The 17,904-nt window shown below is 47.3% G+C and overlaps 1 protein-coding gene across 1 annotated transcript in view; it reads right to left on the bottom strand.

The window, feature by feature from the left end:
* LOC119161863 (protein tolkin) overlaps window positions 1-17,904 on the bottom strand; it is a 420,624-nt gene that overhangs the window by 335,437 nt on the left and 67,283 nt on the right. The window contains 1 exon segment of the mRNA XM_075876846.1: window positions 15,321-15,441. Within this exon segment, the coding sequence (XP_075732961.1) occupies window positions 15,321-15,441 (121 nt within the window).

The raw sequence follows: 17,904 nt of genomic DNA, 5'->3' as shown, positions 1-17,904 counted from the left end.
CTTCTGACCGCGGTGTTCCACGTGCAACCGTCAGTAGACAGGTGACGCCCGGCCAAGATAAACATCGCACACGCCGCGACCCTCGATAATCTGAAGTTGTCGCCACGACACAGCATTACGCACGTAGGGCTTTCAAGGCTCCAAGTCCGGGCTTTAACCAAGAAATGCCAACACGTGCGTCATACAGGTGAATCGCAAAATGGTCGCGACCACAATCAGTTTTTTTTTTCGCCGTTGGTCTTCGCGATTACCGGAGCTAGCTATCTCAGAGGCACCAGCTTTGCCTTTCGTTGTACGAGAAAATGAACACGCTTCTATCTCCCCTGCAGCATATACAAACGACATAAAACCGTCAACAGGGCATTTGAGCAGGTGTAATAAAACAGTTCAATGCACAGGAAGCGAGAAATCACCAGAGCCATTCGTGCCGGATAATGCGAGCTTCGTACCTCTGATCGCATAGATTGTTCGTGTATGCACTTGATCACTTTGGCATCATGCGCATGCTCAATTTTAATGCATTTAGGCGTTACTTCACACACCTTGTAGTGCTTGACTTGAACTAGACGTCGTGTGACGCTCGCTTCCAATTACATTGCCAGTTCCAGCGCGCCAAAAAATTGAATAATCCTTTGCATTGTGCCCACATTTCCTTTTGATGAGCTTCCTACTTTTATGAAGCGAGGTTGGATTGAAGCAAGAAGCTTGCCAGGTCCTTGATTTTCAGGAAACCGCGAATCGAGACCGACAAATTAGGAGAGCCTATGCACGTTCGCTTACGGATGGCTCTCTGTGCACTACCCATTTATGACCGGCGCAGCGATGGGAGCACTGGTGGCGGCCTTTTTTCCCAGCGCCGCCTGCGCAGAGTAGTACGTCCTAATGCATTTGTTTGCGCATGCATTTGATCAGCGAATATTTTGTAGGGCTTCATGAACTGCAGACAACCACGGTGAGTGCTTTCGGCTCCGACTTCGATTCGTGGTGCGCCGTATCGCAAGAACGATTAACGTGTGTTCGTGCGCCGTTTTAGTGCTTCCCCTTGAACCGCGGGTGTTTCGCTCACCGAAATTCGCGGATACCAGTGCGACGAGGCTGTGTTCGGCTGTCGAAACCAACGTATGTTTCTCGCACGTGCGTGTGCTCTGAGCAGTTTCACTTATTTGTGTCGCGAGGTACTTGCGTGTGAATGACAGCAGCCTATTCTCAGCTGTTTGAAGACAATATGCTATGGCCCGTAAACGTTGCATGGGTATTTTTGGCGTGCCTACTCTAACATTTGCATTTCGTACGCGCGAACTACAGCGAGCTGCACGCTGGGGCAGCAGCGCCTTTTTAGCAATTTGATGATTACTTATTTCGCAATTAGAATTTATGCGCATTATTTAGCAATGTAGAGTGGTTTTTACTCAGTTTCAGTCTTTAACAGATCTTATCTACGGTGAGAGGCTACTCTTAGAATTATTCAGCATCACACCACTATTCAAGTGAATGCCGAAACGCGCGCCAAGGTCAAGTATGACGTACACAATCTAGCGACGGACAGGTAAGTCTTCCTACAAATAAACAATGCTTCTGAAAATTTCTTTCGCGAACGTCCACGTGCAGTTGGCGTCAAGAAATGGTGCAGAACGAACCTCAAAATTTCTAGTGTTACTGCAACCAGTTGCTTTTAAGAAAATGGGGATTTTTATAGCTGGTACATTATCCCCACAGCAGTACACTGGTTGTCTTGGTCGTGGTTCACTGTTACAAATCTATGCTGGAATATGAGAACTGTACTTGATATTCAATAGAGTCAGCAAATGACGGTGGCATACGCTCTCCTGATGACTTCTGCACCTGACTTCTCAATTTCGTACTTGATGTTCAAGTTTATCATCAAGTTACGCAACCGCTAAATAAACATCAACCAACCAATTTTCACTTTTGATCGTTCTCTGTCTCGCTGCCTTCCGTTTGTTTCTTTTTTGCCATGCGTTGCTAAAATCATCAGTTCGACTTGTTTTGTAGAACACGAGCATCAACGTAAATACATGCCAGTGTTTCAGTAAGATGGCGCTCATACCACACCACAAACACAGAACTTCTCAGCTTCCACTGTTCTCGCCTCTGTTTTCTTCTTCTTTTTTCCCCTCCTCCATGCGCACGCGGCGGAGAACATGAGGGGGCGCACGTCTCAATTTTTCTTTCTCCCCCCTGCCACCACCCTCCCTCTTCACCGTTCATGATGCAGTCGTCGACGCTTCGGCGCACCCTTTAGCTTCCCTCTTGCGCGCATCCGCGGGCGTGGCCACATACGCACTTGGGCCGCATATCAGCGATTGCTATAGGAGGCATTTCTCAAGTTAGAGGCCGCCTAAATAAAGTAACGTATATGTCTCTTCGCCGGGCTGTCTACAGCCGTGGTAATAGCAGTAGGTAGGAGCGCGCCGCCTTTGTGCCACCCGTTATCCGGCACTTGACTGAGAGTGTACGACGATTTACCACGAGTAAGCGACGTCTTAAACACCCGAGGTAGCACCGGCCAACCAAGAAGGTTCATCCTGCTCAAATAGGGAACAGCAGTAACATATCGTCTTCCTCTTCCCCACTGTGAAACTAGCCCCGGCAGCTCAGTAATAAAAAAAGGCGTTCCATTCACGCCGACAATACGAGCCTCGTAATCAGCTACTCATTTACTTAGCTCCTAAATCGGTCAGTCCAGTCATTTTTTGTTCTAAATTCAGCTAATTTCAATTTTGTAAGAGATAGCCTTTGTTCGTCCGCGCTATGTGTCTCCACTGAATGAAGTCGACGCATATAAGGTAAAACATGCAAAATATATTTCACATTAGGTATTAGGGCCATATGGACAACAACCACAAACATTTTCAGGCACACCGGGATACGAAACTCGGTAATAAATTCGACCAGCTGCGGCTCTTTAGCGCACACATACATCTTTAGGTACACGTTGTCTTTGTGCTTCGCACACCGCACTGCGACTGGGAATGGCTAGAAGTTGAACCCACGTGGTCGAGCTGGGCAGCAGAAAAACTTCACACTTCCACTTTGTTGTGTTCGATGTATGCTTTGGAAGCTTTTTCGTGTGCAACGCCACACGTAGCGCTTGTGTTTAGTCCTCTGCCCCATCGCTCATCATTTCAGTGCCGCGCTTTAATTTGATAGATGTGTGGGGCATGATGCCCTAAAGCCACGCTTTTATTTAGGAACGTCATTGTTTGTTTTATTGGAAGCTTCATTCAGTCACGTTAATCCAGTGATCCCAATTGAGTCACACCCTCTATCTGTTGTACGAGACTAATCTGATGCATATTTTTACACGTTCTTGAAAAGCTGGGCATTTGATACTCATTATTTATGGCTATTCGTTGACGCTTGCCATCAGCTGCAGTTTCTATCGCTCCCCCCTCCTTGGTAGAGCAAAGTGTGCACCCATTAACGAGGCTCTGCTTGTATCGACGAAGTTGTCTGTCTGCTGTTTAAAAGTTAAAAGTGTAAAAGCAATCACAATCGCGTTTAAACGTGGACGTTACCAAAGAATATCCAAGAACGTGTTTACAGTAGAAAGTTGGTTCGCAGCTTAAATACAAGAACAAACACTTGATGAAGTTTTCTCACAAACCAACTTCTTCTCGTCGCGACCAGTCGATATCAGAATCCCTTGTCGTTGCAGTAAGTAAACATACAGTGAATTTTTTCACAAAATAAAGGTGTGAACGGTTACCACCTTGGTATTTTTTTCTTTATTTTTATTATTTTCCAATAAGAACGTTTCAGATACAGTTTCATGAATCCACCGAGTAACCTTCTGGTAATACAATTTCTCGCATCATCTTACGCCTACAGAGCCTTTTGAGCGGATCATCTCAATTTGTTGGTTGGTTGCGAAACTTTATTGTGATCCTGCAAGGCACGCGTCAGCGCACAGCGGGCGACTCCCACGTCGGGACCGTTAGGCCAAGCCTATCGGCCGCTCCGCAGGCCTGCTGGATGGCCCAAAGTTGGTCGGCCAGGAAAGAGCTGCGTAGGGCCGCCTCCCATCTGACCGAAGTAGTGTCGGGGTTAATGTACATTGTCTTGCAATCCGAGAGCATGTGCGCCAGCGTGGATACTCCCCCACAAGCTGGGCAAGCATCATTGGGGAACACGTCAGGATAAATAGCGTGAAGGGATCTCAGGTTAAGGTGCGTGTCGGTCTGCAGTAATCCGAGCGTAAGGGCCTGTGGCCTATTAAGTTTTGGATGAGGGAGAGGGTATAGTCTTCACGCGAGGTAAAATGTTTTGTTATATCGTTGTACGTGGCAGACGCGTCCCTGTTTTCCGCAACCCCATTGGCCGCGAATCGTTGCCCGGAACCGGCACGGTTGGTTGGCGCGCGCGTGGTCTCGTGGGCAGACTTGTGGAGGTTGGGGGGAGCGCCTTGGACTTGTCCAACATGTGCAGGAAACCAGATCAGTACGCGATGCTTGATACCGTCGCGGCCACCGCTCTGGAGCACGCGCAGGGCATTCTTGGAGATGACACCACGCCCGAAAGCGTGAATAGCTGACCTAGAGTCACTATACACTCCGTGCTGGACCTATAGGGGGCGCCTTGAAAGGCGTGCGCAGCGCCACTTGTGGTGTGGTGGGCGTGCAACGTGGAGAGTCGTAGCAGACAGCAGCACCTATTTGCTTTAAAAGCTATGGTGGCACAAGCGCCCGTGGCCGGCGGTTTAGTGCGTGTATTGAGCAGAATTTAAAGATATCGCAGGGGGACAATTTTCCGCGATGCCACCGTGAATAAGTGGGGAAACCTTCACGAAAGCGGCCACCTTTTTTTGCGTTAGTGAGCGCTTTGCTACCCGTCACCAGGAATGACGGCTAAACGCGTGTGTCAGCTGTGCATAGTGCATGAGGCTTGCTGCATAACTATCACTGCAATCTGTCATTCTTTCGAACTTAGATCATTGTCGATGGGCAACTTGCCCACTACTCGCGTACTTGCAAAATACTCGGAGAAAATAGAAATACCGATGGCTCCATGGCCACCAGCCGTGGACACTGCCATGCTCGTTTGTTGTGGCGCCGTGTTACGGCGATTATCAGCCACCGAGTCTCGTGAACTGCTTTGCTTCAGATTGTCGCGGCATCATTGTCCCTGATCATGATCATAGTCTTTACCACGCCGCTTGCGCAGTTCGTGCAAAGAGCTTGAGGCGCGGGCGAGAAAGAGAACGCGAGAAGATTTAGTCCAGAGAGGACGGTGCATGCCCCATTCCATATTTCGCTTTACTTTGTAGAGTGCTGCCGACAATGGCACGGTAACTTTGGCCACCGCCACGTGCCTCTGATTTATTATAACTTCTTATGTTGTTTATGTTGCTTTCCGAAACAAACATCGACATGTACATCCGTCGCTACAGCATTCGCAAAGCATCGTTCCTTACCAAGTATAGTTCTGCTATACTCCATGCCCTGCATCAATTCTTCCTAACATGCGAATTGTTTAACAGTCAAAGAAAAAGGCTTTTGAATGAACCAAATCCGAAAGATGGGATTCAATTCATTACTTCTGGCGGTTACTCGCTTTGGAGCTGCAGCACTTGGTTTTAGACACAGGAGCATTTGGGATGCCATTGCGAATTGCTAGGTGAGACGTAACAAATTGTAAAATAATATAAGTGAAACTTATTCTCCAACGACATTACGTTTTTTGTGAATTAAGCTAATAATTAATTAGAAAATATTCTATTGCTAATAATTTCGAGATGTATAAACAAAATCATTTATTTAACAAGGCACCGTTGATTTCATGGCCGATCCCCCATGGTGACTTACGCCAGTTCAATAAAGACCAACTAACCAACTGACGTACTAGCTTGATCCTATCGAGTGCGCATACGCTGCTGGGTGGCTACTTGTGTTTACAGTAAAATGCTATGTAACTCATTTCGCCCCTTCAATGATAAACCCATCAACTCAGGAAAGCACAAATTGACTTCGCAATGAAATCCTCAAAACTGCGAACGGTACACTGCGAGGTAGTAATTATTAAGGTCCATTAAAACGTCCCCCATCAGCCTTAATCTGAAATCAAATTTCTTGCATGCGTTTCATTTCTCACCAGCTCTATGGCAGCAAGAACATTCCGCAAGATCATCGCACCAGAAGAGGGTGTCTCAGGCCAATTCAAGCGCGCATCGGCAGAATTCGAGACGGCAGAGGAATTGGAAACTAAACACTTTTTACGTCCCACAGCAGTGATTCAAATATTTTGCTGCCCCATAAAGCTGGGACACGTCGAGAAACTCTGAAAGTTCGTTCCCGCAGGACACGGCGTGCACCTGTAGGTACAGTCGACAACGCAGCAGTTCATGATTCAGATAAACTACGTGCTAGCGAACGTTGGGGAAGTGTTTCGTTCTGCTCGGGCTCTCAACGTTTGTCTTCTCTGACGGCCTAGTGACGGCGCGCCAGTCTCAGTGCACAGAGTATATAGAAGATCTCCCTTGCACCATCCAGGATGGCAGGAGCGATGGCCACGTGCTCGACAATCATTCGATCGTCGGTGTGAACCGATGCGCAGTTGATTATTTGCTGTTTGGAGTCGACGACAACCGTGGAGAAGGCACGACACCCGTGGTAGGCTGTCGCGACGACATAGCTGACGCCGCGCTCCTTACTGTGGATCTGCTTGAGAATAGTGGCAGCTCTAGCCCGTCGCCAACTATGATTGTGCTCGGGATTGACATTCTTCGGTATCGGTGCCACGGTGATGATGTCGCAAATCTTACGGGGCACCTGTCTCATCTTCTCCTCCACTTCAGCCGGAGAGTGACCGAGCTCTTGGGATATATGTCTGCCGGTCTGGGAGCTCGAAAGACGCCCGAGCTGGGCCCACTCGTGTGCTTCAGCAATCTCCTCCAACGTATTGTGTACTCCGAGCTGGAGCAGGTGCTCGGTGCGCGTCCTGATCGGTATACCAAGGGCCCGCTTGGTAATCTTTCTGAGCAAGACATTGATGTTGTCACGCTCAGTACGCTGCAAATTGTGCATGGCATGTGCATGTGAAAAGTGGCAGAGCACAAAGGAATTGACCAGGAGGATTAGGTTGTCTCCCTTGAGGCTTTGGCAACGGTTGGCCACCCGCCGAACCAGCCGAAGCGCGTCATCGGTCTCGCGACGAGCTTCAGAATAGTCTTGTCGTTAAAATCATTGGACTCCATGGTCATGCCGAGGACCCGAATGGAGACGAATGTGAGCATTGCGCCGCCGTCTCCGGTGTAGAGCTTGATATCACTCTTCGAGATCGGCTGCCAGTTTTTTGTCTTGGGCCCTCGCCTAGTGTGTTGGTAGAAGAGGAGCTCGGATTTGTTTGGGGAACACCTGAGGCCTGTGGAACGAAGGTAATCGTCCGTGTTGTCTATAGCTTCCTGCAGAGAGCGCTCAACTTGCCCGTCACTGCCACCTGTGCACAAAATGGTAATATCGACCGCATAAATTGTGTGGTTAATGCCCTCGATACATGAGAGCCTCTTGGACATTTCGACCATGACAAGGTTGAACAGGGTGGGCGATATGATTGACCCCTGCGGCGTGCCGCACGAGCCCAGCTCAATCTCCTCTGAGACGAAGTCTCCCACTCTGAGGGTGGCTCTCCTACTTTGTCGAGAACAATTTGACATATTCGTAGAATCTTACTCCGGGGCCGAGCTTGGCAATCGACCGCAACACGAAAGAGTGAGTAACATTGTCGAAGGCTTTCTCTAAGTCGAGGCCGAGAATGGCCACCACGTCTCGAGTGTTGCAGTCAATTACTTGGTGCTTGAGCAGCTTCATAGCGTCTTGCGTTTAAAGCTTGGCCTGAAAACCAATCATGGGGTGCGGGTAAAGCCCATTGTCTTCCAGGTACCTAGTCAACCAATCGCGGACCACATGCTCGGCTACTTTGCCCACGCGGGACGTGAGTGAAGTGGGGCGCATGTTGTCCAAGTTGGGTGGCCTCCACAGCTTGGGAATGAGCAAGGTGCGCACGACCTTCCACGGGTCGGGGACCTCGCCGCCTTTCCAGGCCTCGTTGATGACTTCGGTGAAATAGTTGATTGACGGGTCGTCGAGGTTGCGCAAGATCATCTCAATGATTAAATTTAATTCGATCAGGTCATACTGCATTTATCAGCGCGTCATCTGCGGACAGCTTTTGGTTGCCTTATAGTCAGCATGTTATTTTCTTTTATGTGAAATAAATCAGAGACTTTCAATATTTATAAATGATCTTGTTACGGTGAGATGCCTTTATTTACGAGTGATGATCAATGCGAGAGTCCAGGGATCTGGTAGATCACCGCTTGTGCCCACCTCATTCTTCACTTCTTCCACCCGTCCCCTCAGTATCGTAGCAATTCCCCCGTTGCAGACGATGCCCACCGGGCGAGTTAGGCTTCGTTGCGAGGATGATAGCACTTTAAACGGGCGACATGAACGACGTTGGTCTTGCTTGAGCGGCGGCCAGTTGACAACAGCCGAGATGTCACGTATAGACGTTCCAGCACAACAAACGGACCAGTGTAGTTGGCCAGAAACTTTTGGCAGAGGCCTCGCTTGCAAAGCGGCGTCCAAAGCCACACCAAATCCCCTTTCACAAACAATACGTGCCAGTGACTTCTGTTGTAACGGTCCTTAGAGCGTTTCTGGGACACGAAAGTTCAAATACAGGCAATGCGCCGGGCCTCTTCTGCACGGCAAATGGTTTCGGCGAGAGTAGGTTTATCAGTCTCAGAAAAAGGAAGAATAGTGTCAAGAGCTGTGCGGGGTTGGCGTGCGTAGAGCAGATAAAATGGATTGTATCTCGTTGTTTCGTGCTGTGCAGTGTTGTAGGCGAAAGTTATAAAGGGCAAGATCACGTCCCATGTTTTGTGTCCGGAATCAACATACATGGAAATAATGTTGACGAGAGTCCTATTAGTTCGTTCCGTGAAACCATTAGCCTGCGGGTGATACGGGGTAGCGTGACGAAAAGGGCACGAAGCAAGACGAAGGAGGTCTTCAACTACATTGGCAACAAATTGCCGCCCGCGATCACTGATGATGACACGGGGGGATTCATGGCGTAATATAACGTGCGACAACATGAACTGTGAAACTTGAGTGGCCGTTGCTGCAGGAATCGCCGCAGTTTCGGCGTAGCGTGTGATGTGGTCAACGCCCACAATAATTCATTGGTTGCCGTTAGTTGATCGCGGAAAAGGGCCGAGCAGGTCAATACCGACGACGTCAAATGGTAAACCCGGGGGTGCTATGGGATGAAGTAGTCCAGCTGGCGGAGTTGTAGGACGCTTGTGGCGTTGACATTGCTCACAGCTCGCAACATATGCAGTGACACCTTTACACATCTTAGGCCAGAAGAAGAGCTCTTGCGTGTGATAAAATGTCCTAAAAACCCATATGGCCAGATGTAGGGTCATCGTGCATTGCTCGAAGTACGTGTTGTCGCAGACTGGTAGGCACAACTAGAAGTAGGCGAGAGCCTATGCCGGAATAATTCTTTTTGTAAAGAACGCCATTCTTTACAACGAAACCACGTTGACCATTCGTTCCGGAAATAAATAAAGAAGCGAGACTGTTGTCACTGCGTTGCTCTGCTTGAAACGTTGTTAGGTTATGTAATATTGGGTGGCGGAAGTGTGTATAATCACGCCAGGTGTCAATACATTTGAAATGAGCAATGTGCAGGTAGTTTCAAGGCCCGCGATTTGCAAAACACTCAGCAAAATTAATAAAAAACAGCAGCAATAACATCAACACAGTATGTAGCCACGCAGGTGCGCGTGTTAGCTTAAGGACGCTTAGTAGGTGCGTCGCGAATTTGTAAAATGACGAATTATGACACAGTGGGAACTTCGTAGCTGTACTTGCTCTGGCATGCACCTTACACTCTAAGCCAAAACGGAGCAACAGGGGTATAGGGGTTGCTCCTTTCAGGGAGCAATTGCATTGCCACTCCCATTACTCTCCTAAAAGGAGTAACTGCAGAGGGAGGAACCGTTGCTCTCCTTTCAGTTCCTCCTTCGGGGGATGAACAGTTACTCCCTCCAGTTCCTCCCTGCAGACCAACAGTTACTCCCACCAGTTGCTCCCTGCCGACCAACCATTACTCCCACCAGTTGCTCTTCTAAGAGCAACAGTTACTCTTTACCGTTCCTCCCACGTGTTCGCAGTTACTCTCTGAAAACCAACTCCACATGCTTCCAGTTACTCCTTGGGGAAATGAGTATTTATCTCGAGTATGCTTGTCACACGCTTAACACATGGCGAGAGCTCCTTGGAAGAGCACTGCTTGGGTGCTTCTAACACAAAAAGTGGACAATATTGAAAGGAAAATAAATGCTTTATTGTTCTTTTTATGAGGCGACGTGTGACCACACGTAAAAGTAGAATTCGCCACACCACAGCCAGCACTAAACAAACACCATAATACATCAAAGGTTTTCTGCGTCATCCGTGGAAAAACAATCTTGAATTTCTAGCATAGGGCAGTCTGTGTCATCATTGGTGAGAGAAGGGCAACTTCTCCAATTCTGAAGAACTCAAGTTTCGCGGCTGGTGTTTCCATCAGGCTAGCGCAGCAGAACGTCACCGCAGGCATATGTGAAGCATCTCATTGCTGCAAGAAAAAAAAAATAGAAGTGTGAGGTTAAACATGCCAGAATCAATTCATAACAATGAGTCACACACACTGCAGCAGCGCTTACATTCTAGGATGTCTACTGCAAAACGAAATGTGAAAAAAAGGAAGGTTCGGCCAAACGTTACTTGGCAAGCCATATAAATGCTGATGTGGTAGACGCTCTTCACATGATGTCTCAGACAGCAATATTCTGGAAGAAAATGTGCAGCACCTCAACAAGGCATATTTGTAGCAGTTAAAGATACCCTTAGGTACAGTTAACTTGTTTCCTATACACAGCTGAGTGACATTTCTATGAGCCCATTCACTAATGGGCATTCTAAATGAGGTCTTGTGTGTGGCAAATAACACGTACTGTCCGCTCATGTTAAAATACTTATTTAGCTCGTGCACATAGTTGCTCTCGATTCTACTGTTCTATCATACGCTGCTGCGTCTTGAATTGTGCAATACCTGTAGGCACAAGCCAAGCATGCAAAGCCTGCTTGAAAGCAACCATTTGCAGAGGCTACATGATAATCTTCAGTATATTTCTTTGTACCTGACGCAAATGGCTGGACAAAACTATAGACAAATAAATGTAGACCGTGCTACCTTTAAAAAATGCTTTAAATTTAGAAAACTAGGGTGCATTCGTTCACTCGGTTGACGAGTCACAGCCACGAGATATGTAAACAAAGCAATATATCTTAAGGCATGCACAGATATTCTGATTCTTTGTTTGACAGTGTCACAGATAGCTTGCCAATACATATATATTTGAGAGCAACAAGATGTGAAGCTTTCATTAGTTCAACGTCTCGTTGGTTCACAGCCAAACAGGTTACTGCTTGTTAGACAAATTGGAATAAGCACACCATGGTTTCCAAAAAAAAGCATTATTAGAAGTTAGCTCCTGGTGTGAATGTCTGCCTATTTATTTTGTACTGCCTTCTACATGTGCCACAAAGACATTTGTTGAGGATGTGCTACCAGTCAAGCCAAGATCGCATACTTGGTCAATGTGATGGAAATACAAACATTAGAAACACTGCCACCTCTAGTAAGAGCATAACACTTCAGTATCTTGGACTAGCAAAGAGGTGCACAAGAAAGTTAAGCCCACTCTTGCGGAACTTTGAACGCGAATATTTCAGAGTGTGGGAGGTCAACATGCTGTGGCACTTTTAAAACCACGAAACATCTGCAGAAAACAGGGTAAAGGCAAGTCAAGAAACGCTGTTATGAAGGCCTGCGCATGGACAGCTTTGTGAATCTAGGCCCAAGTGTTATGCTTTGTGCAAGCCAAAATCCATGTAAATAGGGAAAGCATACTTTTAGGAGTACCAGCATAAACAAATCTTGGCAGTTGGCTTTTTAGTACAAACAGCAATCCCTGCAATGAAAACATAAACATTTTATCTTAACGGTAACAGTGTCAGCACACACACGGGCCAGCGAAGCCATGTCGAATTGTCTGTGCCAGTGTAACCATGTGGCATAATGAACTATTCTCTGGCCAACACATGCACAGTTTGCCCCTAAAAAGCGATGTTTTCATATACGTAGTACAAAAAGTTTGCACTTACCAAAATTCACTTGCTTTCTGTACTTTAGCATCGTTGGGAACATCTTTATCTGCAGTATAACCAAATTTGTGTCATATCCCTGAAAAAAGTAAAAGACATGCATCAAATATTGTTTCATTTGGTAGCAGTGAAGTCAGGTTAAGAACAGCCAAGTGGGAATCAGCCTAATTATGTGCATGCGGCAAATCCCAAACGGCGTTATTGAGGTTGTCGAAATTTTCGTCGTTTGGTATTAACGTCGATATGTGACTTCAACGGCATGCCAAGTTTTCACAGCGCATAAAGATTTCATGATGCAGAATAATGACAGCACTAACAAGAACATACAGCATTTATGATTGTCTTTTACAATATTCAGTTTTGCTAAGGTTTTGTATCACTAAAGAAATCTGAAAGATTTGGGTCATTCCTCCTCCAATTGTTCTGTCAATATGTAAACTGCTCGCTTGATGGTGCGCTTATAAAATAGTACGTTCAGCGCAGAGGTGAAGCAAGTGACGCAGTGATGTGGGCAGATTTTTTTTTTTTTTTTGGCGTGCGGGGAGGGGGGGGGGGGGGGGGGGGTCCGCTTATCTGAATAGGCCGGGCAAGCGAATATGGTCGTCGATTTGGGCTCCCTACGCCCGGCCTAAAAAAATTCTGTGCGCAACCGCCTGGCTATGCCAGTGAAGTGATGCGACAATGATTTGTTCACTTACTGATTTACATACACTTTACATCTCTAAAAAATGTGGCCCAAGGCCCCAACACTCAGCCGTTAACATTACATAAAACCAATGGTAGAAAAGTGCCAGTATGAATGCAGCTACAACCCCGCCCCAATGTTTTTTTCAAGCGAGGTAGTGTTGCGGAAATGAACTTTTAACTGCAAAAGTACACTGGCACTGCAGTGGTGACAGGGGAAGCAAGAGGGTATGCAGGCGGTAATAGAGGTAATTTAGTGGGATACGGCTAGCAATGGATACGGTGAATAAAAGCAAATCATTTCTCTTTCAATAGCGCAACCACTCAACAATGTATTGTAAGAGCATTAAATGTTGCTGGAAATGCCACTCACCTGCACGCTGATGCATGCACAGTCCTTTGTCCGACGAGCGAACAGGCTTGCAGATAGCTGAAGACGTGTTTACGATGTGTTTGTTCCACCCAGCAGCAAAATCCACAACTACTTCGCGCTCCATAAAGATAAATATACACTAACCTTCATCACGAATAAGTAGAAACTCAAATCTGCGACACACACACACGATCAAAACATAGCTCACAAGTTCGCACGTCCATGTGCTCGCCAACCACAGACCATATGAAAATGAGTAAGTAGTGCGAACGCGAACCTAGTTGCGCCGAGAAAAAAAAACGTCGAGCAGTGACAGCTCAGGCGTCAGCGCAGTAATTTCAGTGTGTTTTCCTAATACAATTATAATAAGAAAACTGAGGTACACTAAAACTCATAAATAAATATAAAAAGTTGAGTGTAATTTTTATTTAGTGCTAGTCAACATAAACCGTGAATAAAAATTACTTTGTAATTTACATCGTTTGCTACGCTAGCGCCACACTTCTCGTGCGGGCGCAGATGGCGCAGATTTGTCATTCTGCCCTCAAACTACACGGTGAAGCGTGCTACTAAGCGTATGGCTGATGAGAAGCGCGTCTGGGTCCGCTTTTTTTTTTTTTCCTTCTCCGATATATCTGGGCGGGGGGCTCCTTATGCACGTGTTTCGGTGCTTGATCGACTTTGACGCCCTTACTTCGCGGACGAACGGCGTGTCTAGGCTTTTTTTATTGTTGTTTTGCACGTGTTTCGGCGTTCGGTCCGCTTTGACGTGTCAACTCTCCATTCTGCTGCTGCGTGTGTTAGGTATTTGCCGTACTGTATTCTCAGGCCTTCTGTGTTCAGCCAGCGCTGCTATCTTATTATCTACGGATGCTAAAATAAATCACTGTTTTGGTTTGGTGAAGCTTGGCACACAGAACAAACAATAACCTGGCCCATGAATATCAATGTGGGCGGCATGCATATTTGTGTGCGGTGTCCTGCCGGGGAGTAACCGTTGCGTGACGAGAGCATTTACAGCGGTTCCTCCTTCCGTTGCTCCCTTACAAACTTAAGATGAATACAGTTGCTCCCCCATTCTCGAACAAGTCGGCCATCTTGTTCCGCTTGGTCTTTTCGGAGAGTAACAGTCGGTCTGAAGGAGTAAAAACAGCCGTTGCTCCCATTTTGGCCATTTTTGGCTTAGAGTGTAGAAGAATTCAGAACGACCACTGTTACATGCACAGACGTTGCTTTCTTAGCGGCTTGCTTCAGTTGTTCAAGCAAAGCCTGGTTGGTTAATGAGAACTAAAGGGGCCCAGCAACACATTTTGAGCGCAGTCAGAAAACTCTGCCGATCGGTATATAGTCAAGGCGCCTTCCAAATACACGCGAGCCAAATAATAAAGCGCCGCATGCGGCCTGGAAATTGCAATAAATTCTCAAATTCAGCAAAACTGCTTTATCATCTCCCGGTAAACGACGCCACAAGCTCAAAAATCACTCGCCTCCGCCATTATATGAACCATTGGCTGAGCTGGCGTGCTTGGTCATTACTGGGGCCGCAGCGGAAGGCTGCCCCTTGCATGCACGCGCGTATTCTGAAAAAATAAAAAGAAGAGGTGCACAAGGTGACGAGACACGCGTGACGTATTTTCTTCCGCTATGCAATCCCTCTTTTTTTAGCTTTTAACGCTTTCAACTGGGCGAGTGAAGATAGAATGCAATTGTAGCGTGCGACGAATCTTTTATAACTCCACTCGATCGTACGGTACTAATTCAAAACAATTGCCGGTGGTCAATTCGTGAAGCAATAGGCTCATTTAGTGAAGCCACTGCATGACTACTTGAAAAAGTGTTGCAGGGCCCCTTTAATGCCATGCGAAGTGGGTCCGCTAAATGTTATGTCTCTTTCATTTTTCCTCTTGTGTGACTTGTCACGTTGTCCTAGGAATTCACGCTGGATATAAAAGTATGATTATTAGTATTATTATTCCACGCCACGAACCCTCCCACGTTACCCTATTGGGGCTTGAACTCACCCGCAGGGTCTCTCGGTGAAGACGATGTAGTGCTGGTGCTCCATTCCACGCTCCACGAACTTGATGCACGTATGGTTCTCCCAATGGCGCATCGCCTGCTTGAAAAGCGCTCGGTGGTCCCCTGCAGACACCAGCAGCACCCATCACGTCACGTGCCGTCACCGACAAATAAAACAGAGCGGAGCAACATTAACGCTGTGGCAGACAGCTGCTCATCACCTAAGCGTAAAAGCTCCCCAAGCACAGCAAAGGACTGCAGCCGAATAGCCTGTGACACACAGTTCAAATAGTGTAACGGGAGATGAGTGAAGTGTGATTGTTCTGGTTCACAATGTTGTTTCCTTCACCGCAACAAACTACATCAATGAAAACACATTATTTCGCTCATGCTCGACCCGTTGCCTTGAATGATTCTCACGCAATTCTGACGCTTATGACCTGTTCTAAAACATTCAAAATTATGCCTTCGCACTGATGCCATGTGGACATGCAGAGAAGCTAAGCAGCCGTGTTATGTCATCATAATCATCTTCTTCAGCCTGACTATGTCCCCTGCAGTACAAAGGCCTCTCCCATGATCCGCCAGTCAACTCGGTCCTGTGTTTGATGCTGCCATTTTATACCCGCAAATTTTCTCGTATCATCTGCCCACCTAACTTTCTGTCTCCCCCTAAACCGCTTGCCTTCTCTGGAAATCCAGTAAGCTATTCTTAATGATCAGATGTTATCATAACTACGCGCTATATGCCCGCCCATGTCTATTTCGTCTTGATTTCAACTATTTTCTCCTGAAGCCCGGTTTGTTCCCTGATCCACTCTGCGCTCTTCTTGTCTGTGAAGGTTACACCTATCATTTTCTTTTCCATCCCTCACTGCGTCGTCCTAATTTAAGTCTAACCCTGTTTGTAAGCATTCAGGTTTCTCCTCTGTAGGTATGTACTGGCAAGATGCAGCTCTCATATGCCTTTCTCTTGAGGGATAGTGACAATTTACCATTCACAATTTCAGAATGGTTTCCGAATGTACTCTAACCTATTCTTATTCTTCCAGTTGATCTCGCGGATCGGCTTCACGGTTATAACCTGTCCTAAGTAGACGTAGTGTTTTACGACTTCAAGTGTACTATTACCTATCTCAAACTGGTGTTCTCCTGCGAGGTTGTTGTACAGTACTTTCATTTTCTGCAGAACAATTTTGAGGCCTACTTTTCTGCTCTCTTTGTCCAATTAAGTAATCATAGGTTGCGATTTGTCCCCCGAGGTACTCAGTAATGCAATGTCATCCACGAAGCGCAGGCTACTAAGATACTCATTAAGTCTTATACCTAACCCTTCCTTTTCTAGGCCTCTGAAAACCTCCTGTAACCACGCGGTAAATTGCATTGGCAAGATTGCATCCCCTTATCTTACACCCTTCTAGGTATTCAGTCGCTTTTTTTATGCAGCCCTAGGGTGGCAGTTGATCCTTCTGTAGTGAAGAGGAATGCCCACTACTGCAGCGACATCGACACGTTGGCGCGAGGCACGAGCTAGGACTGCCTGGTTGCTGCTGCGACGCTGCACGTACATCCGGCTAGCTCTTGTTGCTTTTGCACCAACGCTGATACCACTTGCGACCTTGCATTTACATTATATTTTGGTGGAGAGTGCTGCGGTCTTCCCGAGTTCTAGAACTGCGTAGCCGAAAGCGGCCATCCGTCATGCCTGACGACGCTGTCTTCACACCCCCACCGGCTTCGCCCCGCAGGAGCTGTCCCGGTGCCCAGCTCATGCGAGAACCCGACATCTTGAGCGGCACCGACGAGAAAGACGTTGAGGATTGGCTGGAATCTTATGAACCAGCCAGCGCTACTAACAAATGGGACGATCCCACAAAGCTTGGTACCGTGATGTTTTATTTAACGGATGTTGCCAAGCTGTGGTACAGAAACCGTGAGGCAGATATACCCACTTGGACCACCTTCAAAACCTGCATCGCAGATGTTTTTGGACGCCCTGGTGTGCGCAAACTTCGCGCAGAACAACACCTACGTGGCCGGTCCCAACAAACTGGTGAGACATTCACCAGCTACATAGAGGACATCCTCGACCTCTGCCGGCGTGTCAACTCGTCGATGGCAGAAACTGACAAGGTGCGACATATCATGAAAGGCATTTCCGACGACGCCTTTCAAATGCTGCTCTCCAAGAACCCTGTCACTGTCTCTGAGGTCATCGAGTTGTGTCCAAGTGTCGACGAGCTGCGACGACAGCGTCTTCTCACGCGACGCCCTGACGTCCCGGATGACACCCTCTCAAGCCTGACCAACACATCTGAACTTCAGTCTCTGCTATCGCATATCAAGGAGTTTGTTCGTGCTGAGGTCGCTCGTCAGCTATCGCTGCTATCAACAGCCGGCCAACCACCGTCACCTCTGCCAGAAAACATTCACCAGGTCATCCAGGAGCAAGTTTGCGCGGCTCTGCCATTTGCGCGTGACACTTCATCATTGCCGAGCCCTGTTGCCTGTGCCGAGGTAAATGCACCTCTAAGCTATGCTGAAGTGGCGGCTCGACAACCTCTTCAGACTTTTACGACACTTCCC

The sequence above is a fragment of the Rhipicephalus microplus genome, chromosome X (genome assembly GCF_043290135.1).
Source record: "Rhipicephalus microplus isolate Deutch F79 chromosome X, USDA_Rmic, whole genome shotgun sequence".
Taxonomy (NCBI): Eukaryota; Metazoa; Arthropoda; class Arachnida; order Ixodida; family Ixodidae; genus Rhipicephalus; species Rhipicephalus microplus.
Note: the sequence above shows the minus strand (reverse complement) of the source record. Positions and strands in the feature narration are given on the sequence as shown.